The 9,897-nt window shown below is 42.8% G+C and overlaps 1 protein-coding gene and 1 non-coding gene across 3 annotated transcripts; both read right to left on the bottom strand.

The window, feature by feature from the left end:
- Positions 1-340: 340 nt before the first annotated feature.
- Positions 341-8,464, bottom strand: LOC139539554 (lipoamide acyltransferase component of branched-chain alpha-keto acid dehydrogenase complex, mitochondrial-like). Of its 2 annotated transcripts, XR_011667961.1 has the most exons (12): positions 8,340-8,464; positions 7,073-7,214; positions 6,640-6,715; positions 6,279-6,460; positions 5,907-6,034; positions 5,110-5,362; positions 4,813-4,979; positions 4,181-4,258; positions 3,744-3,935; positions 3,431-3,502; positions 2,151-2,269; positions 1,416-1,541 (listed from the first exon to the last, which is right to left on the bottom strand). XR_011667961.1 is itself a non-coding variant. In XM_071342617.1 (11 exons), exons 1-11 carry the CDS (start codon positions 8,382-8,384, stop codon positions 1,374-1,376), a joined length of 1,503 nt encoding a protein of 500 aa, XP_071198718.1. In that variant the 5' UTR covers positions 8,385-8,464; the 3' UTR covers positions 341-1,373. The 2 variants fall into 2 exon arrangements, 1 of the variants encoding a protein (XP_071198718.1); XM_071342617.1 differs by lacking the exon at positions 2,151-2,269 and having other exon boundaries at positions 341-1,541.
- LOC139540582 (small nucleolar RNA SNORD94) lies at positions 1,644-1,782 on the bottom strand. Its single transcript, XR_011668242.1, has one exon. It is a non-coding gene; the product is annotated as a small nucleolar RNA SNORD94 (small nucleolar RNA).
- Positions 8,465-9,897: the final 1,433 nt, after the last annotated feature.

Below are 9,897 nucleotides of genomic sequence, written 5' to 3'. Positions count from 1 at the left end.
AGGAAGAATAGAGTGAAATAGTTTGTGGTGGAAAACCTTCAATGTCCATGCAACATGTTTGTCCTCTGTTTAACGGGGAGTGAAATAAGAATAATTTAGGATCAGCTCTATTTGTTTCAAAATCCGAAAGATAGACTAAAAGATTGAGCAATGGTCACCTGCCCTAGTGTCTGCTGATGTTTTCCTTTCAATGAAGACCTAGGGCTCTGTTCAATCTGTATTGATGAAACGTTACAGGAACTAAGGTCATTTCCAAATTGAGCTGACATATATAGCTGTAGATCGATTAGGAGAAAACCCGCAGACCCTCTGCCCTTCGTGGAATGAGATTGACACGTGATATAGATAAATGGAAGGCTTTATTTTACTAAAATAGTGAGCTGCACGAGTCTTGGGGTACATATAATGCACAACACAAGAACAAAGCAAATCTTTACGCATTAAATTTATTTAAACTTGTTTTCAGGATCCACACTATCAGAAAGAACAGTGGTTGTCGAGTCAGTCTGGCATTTCTCCTGTCCCTTCAAATAATACAATCTCCCTTAAGTACAGAGAGATCAGGGTACACATTTCCCAAAATCCATTCCCCAAAATCCTACACTATGTGTTCACGTTCAACCATAAATTTATACTTTCTTTTTTAAAGCAATACATTATCAGACAGCAATAAAAGCAGATACAACATTCTAGAAAAGCAGCAACTAACATATGAACTGATCAATCTAACAATTGTGGAACTATTGTAGGAGCCTTATGTCCATTTTCATAGCAGGTATACACTCACAAGTGCGTGTTGTGCAATGATGCTTTTCAAGGGGAATCACTAAATCACACACTCTTGAAAAGAGCTTTCTAGTGTTGATGGAATGTGTGGGGCCATAAAAAAATTAAAAAGGCCTTGCACCTTTAAAGTTATTCCCTGGTTTCAGCACCAATACCCTTAAAGGTGCAGGGCCTTTTTTTTACAGAGCCATACAGTATTTCAGAAATACAGCATGTTTACTGAAGGTCTGTTATCCAACATTCAGCAAAAAGCGCTGCTGTTTATAACCATCCTTTATCAGTAAGGCAACCGGGAAATAAATAAAAGTTAAGGCCACACACAAAGATAAAACAGCCTGCAACTAGATATTAGTTTCACAATGTTTGTAGGTAACTTGTAGTGTCTGTGGCATGTGCAGCCATTCATATTCTGAAGAAGAAAGGTTTTGGAAGGCCAAGGAGGCGGGAGCAGTATGGGGACCAGTAACACCCAGTCAATGTGACTACCCAGAGAGTCAGAGTACAGTAGACCATTTTCACATAATCATGGTGACTGGTTTTGCGTTGCAGGGCTGCATCCAGAGGAGGCCGTCCAGGGTGCCGCAGGCTCATTTTAGGTCCAGGACCATTGATGCTGGGTTCTCCAGGTAGTCCCTCCACAGGTTCGAGAACCGCGCCATTGTGGCCCCGTCGATGATCCGGTGGTCTGCCGACCAGCTGACATTCATGATGTGAGCATTCACCACCTCGTCCCTTGAGTTAAACCTCGGCAGGACCTGAAAGGGCCATGAACATGTCAGGAGATTATTATTCATAAAGCAATCAAGACATCCATAACCACCAAATAAATATAATGTAACAAGTATAGAGAGAGTCATGAGGCTCAGTCAGGCGTCTGTATCGTGTTTGCACCTCCCAGTCAGCCAGACACATGCCCACTGAGCTAAGAACCAACACCAACACTCAGCTCCCATTATCAGCCGAGTTCCGTACCCCTGTGCTTCTCACCGTAGCCATCATGGACAACATACAGTTGAAATCGGAAGTTTACATATACTTAGGTTGGAGTCATTAAAACTCGTTTTTCAACCACTCCACAAATTTCTTGTTAACAAACTAGAGTTTTGGCAAGTCAGTTAGGACATCTACTTTGTGCATGACAAGTCATTTTTCCAACAATTGTTTACAGACAGATTATTTCACTTAAAATTCAATGTATCACAATTCCAGTGGGTCAGAAGTTTACAAACACTAAGTTGACTGTGCCTTTAAACAGCTTGGACAATTCCAGAAAATTATGTCATGGCTTTAGAAGCTTCTGATCGGCTAATTGACATCATTTGAGTCATTTGAAGGTGTACCTGTGCATGTATTTCAAGGCCTACCTTCAAACTCAGTGCCTCTTTGCGTGACATCCTGGGAAAATCAAAAGAAATCAGCCATCTCCACAAGTCTGGTTCATCTTTGGGGGCAATTTCCAAACGCCTTAAGGTACCACGTTCATCTGTACAAACAATAGTACGCAAGTATAAACACCATGGGACCACGCAGCCGTTATACTGCTCAGGAAGGAGACGCATTCTGTCTCCTAGAGATGAACGTACTTTGGTGCGAAAAGTGCAAATCAATCCCAGAACAACAGCAAAGGACCTTGTGAAGATGCTGGAGGAAACCAGTACAAAAGTATCTATAGCCACGGTAAAACGAGTCCTATATCGACAACCTGAAAGGCCGCTCAGCAAGGAAAAAGCCACAGCGCCAAAACCACCATAAAAAAGCCAGACTACGGTTTGCAACTGCACATGGGGACAAAGATTGTACTTTTTGGAGAAATGTCCTCTGGTCTGATGAAACAAAAATAGAACTGTTGGGCTATAATGACCATCATTATGTTTGGAGGAAAAAGGGGGAGGCTTGCAAGCAGAAGAACACCATCCCAACCGTGAAGCACGGGGGTGGCAGCATCATGTTGTGGGGGTGCTTTGCTGCAGGAGGGACTGGTGCACTTCACAAAATGGATGGCATCATGAGGTAGGAAAATGATGTGGATATATTGAAGCAACATCTCACGACATCCGTCAGGAAGTTAAAGCTTGGTCGCAAATAGGTCTTCCAAATGGACAATGACCCCAAGCATACTTCCCAAGTTGTGGCAAAATGGCTTAATGACAACAAAGTCAAGGTATTGGAGTGGCCATCACAAAGCCTCAATCCCATAGAAGATTTGTGGGCAGAACTGAAAAAGCATGTGCGAGCAAGGAGGCCTACAAACCTGACTGTTACACCAGCTCTGTCAGGAGGAATGGGCCAACATTCACCCAACTTATTGAGGGAAGCTTGTGGAAGGCTACCCGGGACGTTTGAGCCAAGTTAAACAATTAAAAAGGCAATGCTACCAAATACTAATTGAGTGTATGTAAACTTCTGAGCCACTGGGAATGTGATGAAAAAAATAAAAGCTGAAATAAATCATTCTCGCTACTAGTATTCTGACATTTCACATTCTTAAAATAAAGTGGTGATCCTAACTGACCTAAGACAGGGAATATTTACTGGGATTAAATGTCAGGAATTGTGAAAAACTGAGTTTAAATGTATTTGGCTCAGGTGTATGTAAACTTCAGACTTCAACTGTAGCTGACAAAGTCATTTAGGATTCACAAACCTGGATCTTTCCCAGAGCGCCAATCGCCACCTCAGGAGGCAAAATCACTGGCTTTGCATACGTGCCTCCAATCTGATTCAAGGGAATACACAAATACATGACATGTATATACTGAACAAGCGACCCAAGCAAGCATAGGAAACAAATAATGCAGTAGCTAGCAGTCAATTACTATTCAAGTAAGCATTACTAGATGGCTACCACAAAGGCCAACCAGTTTGATTTATCAGTATTACTTATCAAGCTCATCCTCCCAGCTTTAGCATTAGTTTCTCCCAAGGCCCACAAACCCCACCCCCTCTCCCCCTCTCACCGATCTGATGTTGGAGAGGGTGAAGGTGCCTCCTGTGAGGTCGGCCGTGCCCAGCTGGCCCGTGGTGCCCAGGGTCTGCATGCGGTTGAGCTCCACGGCGATCTCAAACACACTGAGCATCTGCACATTCTTCACATTGGGTACCAGCAGACCCTGGCTCGTGTCAATGGCCAGGCCAATGTTGTGGGACGCCTGGTGGAGGAGACGAAAAAGAAGCTCAGACAAAGTTTGGGTTCTCAATCTTTCGACGGGGGGGGGGGTCTGAGAAGTTTAAACTCTCTTCATGTTCATGTTAATGATTCATTCTATTTCCACCGTCCAGAATTGCGCTCGCCGTGAGCAAGCACAAATACACCATTTATTTGACTATTTTGATGCATCATTGTCTACAATAACACTGCAATATCTAGATCTGGGGAACCTTCCAGCAGCCTTACCTTGTAGGTGATGTTCTGAACAGCCTCGTCCACCGAGGCGTTGAGGATGGGGAAACGGAGTAGGCCCAGAGAAGCAGCCTGCTCAAACAGACAAGATATTTATCACCATCACAGCAAACAGACTATTTCTCCAAATCATCCAGCATAGTCCTTTTGGTATGGTATGGGGCGGCAGGTAGCCTAGTGTTTAGAGCGTTGGACTAGTAACCGGAAGGTTGCAAGATCGATCCCTGAGCTGACAAGGTAAAAATCTGCCCCTGAACAAGGCAGTTAACCCACTGTTCCTAGGCCGTCATTGAAAATAAGAATTTGTCCTTAACTGACTTGCCTAGTTACATTTAAAAAATGGCACGATGCATCCCACTGCATCATGAGACTTATGACACCCGTTGCAGTGAGGTTGCTCTCCAAGATGTTAAATCACTTCAGTCATAACAGAAGCCATTTAATTTGTCATAACAATAATATGTCATTTGGCATGGGTGGTCATAAATTGACATGAGCTTATAACACTCAATGTCATAACAATCATGTCAAATAAAGTGTTATAGTGCATTTTGACAATAGTGCCACCCTGACACCCAAATGTCACCTCACAACGTCATTATATTATGTCAGGAGTCAAAGGTCACCTTGATGAAGAAGGGCATGTAGCTGAGCTTGACACCACGAGCCTCTGACAGGCCCTTCAGCTCCTTTCGCAGCTGTACCAGCCGGGTCAGGTTCACCTCATCACAGTACCCAAAGTGGGGGATTTTCAAGGCAGCAGTCATGGTCTTTACCATCGCTTTGTGGAAACCTGGTCGTTCCAAGGAATACAATGGGAAAAAGGGATCACCCATAGTGATTATTATCTGAATCAGAGATGTATCCCAGAAAGCAAATACATTTATTGGAAGCATTAACCATCTCTGTAAAACTGCCTCTACCTTTCAGGGCCTCAGTGCTGTCCGTGCCCGAGAAGACGGGCCTGGAGATTGCAGAGAGCGGGACACTTGGTGGGGGTTTCGCCTTGGGCTTGACAGCCGAAGAGGGGGCGGATGCTGTGGGAAGTGGGAGCTGAATCTCATGGAATGGGGTCAGGGGTAAGATGGCCCCTGTCTGTTTGGCCAGGAAGTTGAGGATGTCCTCTTTGAGGATCCGTCCGTCTCTCCCCGTTCCGACCACTTCACTCAGCTTGATCTGAAAAGGAGTAATGAGACAGACAGACAGGTGGACATGAGGTAAAGGAATAATGGGGAGTGGCAATGAGGTAAAAGGACAGACAGGTGGACATTAGTGATGGTGGTGGTGAGGTCGATACACTTACATATCGCAATGTTATTTATTTGTTTTATATTTTTACTTGTAGATAGCTGTAGATAGCGCTAGTCGGCTGTACCGGTATTTTCCTACCTAAAACTTGTGGTCGATCTTTTTAAACAGTGAGACACCATGTTTTCAGCACTTATTTTCCTGACTGATCAAAACTCATTTTCTCATGCTCTCTTGTCTCTCTGTAGTAGACAGAGAGCAATATGTTTGGAACATCATATTGCAATACATATCAGCACCTAGGTATCGTGATAACATCATATGGTCCCTGGCAATTCCCAGCCCTAGTGGACATCCACAAAATCCTGCACACCCATTAGCTCTCTATGATGAAAATTGGTACCACTGGTTTAAAGGGGCAGTGTGCTGCTATACTTTGTGTTGACAGTGTGTGTGTGTTTTAATAACTCACATTGTTCTCCATAGCTAAACGACGGACTGCAGGGGTGGCCTGGGTCTTGTGTCCCTTAATTTCCTGGTGTGTGTGCTCATCGTGTGACATCGCCGGTGTCTCCACAACATCCTCCTCATGGGCCACCTCTGAAAGATCAACCACAAAGTCACCATCACCACCAACCAATGGGAGTCAATGTTGTTTTCGGACTTCCAGATATTCTGTTGTGTTCCTAAATGTTTATTTTTATGATGAACGGTAATATAAAAAGGTAAAGGAAATGGCTTCAAGGTTTCCAGTTCCAACTGTTCTGAAAATGTTCACTGTCAGCGACTTCATACATAAGAAGTTGGGAGATTCCCATTACTCTAGTGTTGGTGCCCTACCTACCTGGACCGGACTCTGTCTCGATATCCACCAGCGCTGTGCCCACTAAAGCTGTAGCATCCACCTCATAGTAGAGCTTTTTAATGACACCGTCATAGCGACTTGTGATGGTGACAGATGCCTTGTCACTCTGTACCTCACAGATGCTGTCAAACTGAGACACCTTGTCTCCCTCCTTTACATACCTATGGGAAGAGAAAGAGACATTGAACCTAAACAAAATATGTATCTTGGAGCAGCAAATCTTGGAGCAGCAAAGCCCTGTAATAATTGAACTTGTGTGCCTTCTAGTGGCAACTCTTATAAAAACCTAATTCATAAAAAAGTGATGCTCACATCGGTGTACCATATTTTGAAAACATACCATTCCTTCACCGTCACCTCCATGATGCCCTCGCCAATATCTGAAAGTTTGAATGGCAGAATTGGTCCTGGTGTGACTGTAAAGAGAACAAGTGATCATTAAAACGACATTAATTCTTTAGCCTATAACTTCCACATAGCCTTATGTCTATGACATCTGTTGTAATAGAACTCAATTATTTAAAATAAAATATTTTTAACATCATTTGAACCTGTAAGATTGATTGTTTACAGCCTGTGTGTACACTGTCAACAGCGTTCTTCCTCATTGGGCTAGTTCGTTTTGAATGGTACAATGCCCGGGTGGTTGGAGATGTAACTTAAAGACCAAGGGAATGGTCTAAAAAAAAAAGCAAACCCACCCCCAGGCACCGGGACCTGCAAAAAGAACACGCCTCAGTTGGAATATACTGTTAGTGCAGAAGCCTACTCACCATAACTTGTGCGAAAAAACCTAGCGCTGCACAGCTGAGGGATGAAGACAGAGTTGGGATGAAGGGTGTAGTCTGGTCGGCCAGTTTGGACCCTGGCGCAGCAACGCTTGTGCAGATGTTCCAAAATCTGGGATGATAAACGCTGACAATAAAGAGATCCATGTCATTATCACTAATTTGATGGGGTTGGGCCCTGCGGGAGCTCGCTACTTCTATACACAGCATCTTCAGTTATTATATAGCATGACTGTTGGGTAGCTATCCAAAGTTAACTAGATGCAAAGCAAGCAATCCAACAAAGTTAAATTGTCAATCCCAAAGTGTTGTAGCCATCCATGGCTAAATTGTTTGTCAAAGTTACTTTAGCTAACGTTAACTGGAAACTTGTTGAAAAGACATTGTAACCGAGGGTTGACATTGAATTCATGTTCAATTGTCACACACATCGTCAAGAGTTTGAGTCAATTTGTTGGCTAGCTACATATTCTGGCTAGTAGTAGCGAGCAGATAGCAATTTTTGTTAATACAAAGCAATGACGAAACATTTCATTTCAATCCCACTGTAGTGTAGACTAGTTAACTAACGTTAACCATTCAGCTAGGTAGCTTGTTTGCTAGCAGCTGCATGGGTAAAGTCTCTTGTGAGGATATGTGTTTTATGCACTATAGCCCGCCACCACATCATTTGTGATTGAATATTGTATGCTGTATCTGCTTTGTGCATGTGTGCCCGTGTGTGTGCTGGAAGTAACATTTTGCCCCAGATAGTGTGCTGAGAAGCTGTGGTTAACCTTGAGCGAGAACAGTATGCTTTCTATGCAGGTGCAAATAGCTCAACAGTGTTACAGAACTGTCTGACCTCAGTCTCTAGGGTGTGGGAGCGTAATCTACACAGCAACAGCGCCGGACATCTGGAGCGCCACCGACAGGGTAGTGAGTCTAAACCACGCTAAGCCTCCAACAAAGGTTGATTGTATCATTTCGAGACAGTTCTCTGCTTTACCCTGCGTGGTGATACAGTGAACCCGTATATGCGAAAATTGCATTTACCATTTATCACTTGTGTTTAATAAAAATACTTAAAGTATATTCGGTGACTCTGAATCACATTTTATCCTGATACCAGATTTGATTGACGCAACCACTGACACTCTAGATTGAGGTATAGTGGCAGGTTTTCTAAATGTATGATACTTGTGCACCATCACCTATTTATGCAAAGCTTTCAGGTGGGGATTAACATTTGGAAAAACTCAAACAAACATACCAAGCGTCTCATAAATGTGAATGATCTTCTAGTAAATGCCGCCATCTTTGTTCTGTCCGGATCTGACGAACAATGCACACCCCTTTCAATGGCCAATCAGAGATCAGTCACAAATAGGGCAGCGTGAAGCGATAGTCCACTACTAAATAGAAAACAAGTTCGTTTTGACTGGACTAGTGGTCCACTAGTATATTCTGGACTGCTAGTCCAGTCAAAATAACTAATTTGATGTTCCACTTACCTTGGCTGTTGATTCACTAAGAAAGTTCCATAACACTTTATTTGAGGGGATGCATTCATTAATTAATAATAATTAATACATTAATTATCCATAACACATACGCAGTACAACCAAATATATTTTTAACTAACCCAAAATAGTTAATCTGTGTCGTTTACAGTGGGATCATATGAATCATAGTGGGCAGAACAAGCATGGAGGTCGGCAAAGCCAAGTACGAGCTAGCGAGATCCTATTGGCGCGTTGTAGTATATATTTGCATATTTCCGCAGGGGAACGCCTCCCTCGTGAATTTCTCGTCAAGTCTACAAAACTAAGTGCACTGTGATTTTAACATATTCTAGTTTAAGGAACATAAATGTATTTACTGAGCTAAGTAACCCCGTGACTGGACTGCCTCTCACTACCATATTTGGGGGTGAGAAAACGTTCTAAACGGATGCTTCAGCCAAAGAGTTTTACAACTAAACCAAGATAGACCAGAGCCTATTGTTTTCAATGGGAATAAATGAGTCATAGTGGGCAGAAAAAGCAATGAGGTGGGCAGAGCCAAGCACGAGCTAGCGAGATCCTATTGGCGCGTTCCCAGCATATATCTGCATATTATCATTAGGGGACGCATTTTATGTGAAGTGGGCCTGTGCAGAAACTACATTCGCCTTTGCACTCCTAAACAACGCGGTTTTTTAAAACTTTTGCAAACGGTAAAGTCTACAAAAACTTAGTCCACTCTGTTCATAACAGATTTTAGCTTTGGGATAAGAAAACGGTTTTGAAATAAAATGTTTAATCGACGAGAAAATGTGTAGAATGTCGGCCAAAATCCATCTCCTTCCATCTCACACTATCTTGTATTAGTTATAAAAAAATATTTGCCTTGTGTCTGTGTTACAACTTTACTTGAGGCGATGTTTATGGGGTTAATAGTGATGGGCCAGTAATTGAAGGTTGCTGGTTTGAGTCCCTGAGCCGACTATATGATTAGGTAAACAGACTAGGTGAAAATTCTGTTGATGTGCCTTTGAGTAAGGCACTTACCCCTAATTGCTCAAGGAAGAAGCGCTGCGTATGAGTGTGCTAAATTACTAAAACGTCAAATGTATTAGCAAATTCATAACACATACGCAGTACAACTTTATTTGAGGGGATGTTAATGTCACAGATATCATTGTACTTCGTTACTCTCTTGTGTTGTGTTTTTAAAGAAAGGACTGTCCAGCCAGCGATTGAGGTTTATTGGTGTTTATTCTGACAAACACAAGGAAGCACATTAGATGTGCAGGACAACAGTATGTTGATGGTTGTAGATTTGTGCTT

The sequence above is a fragment of the Salvelinus alpinus genome, chromosome 15 (genome assembly GCF_045679555.1).
Source record: "Salvelinus alpinus chromosome 15, SLU_Salpinus.1, whole genome shotgun sequence".
NCBI classification, from domain to species: Eukaryota; Metazoa; Chordata; class Actinopteri; order Salmoniformes; family Salmonidae; genus Salvelinus; species Salvelinus alpinus.
This window is presented reverse-complemented; position numbering and strand designations above follow the sequence as displayed.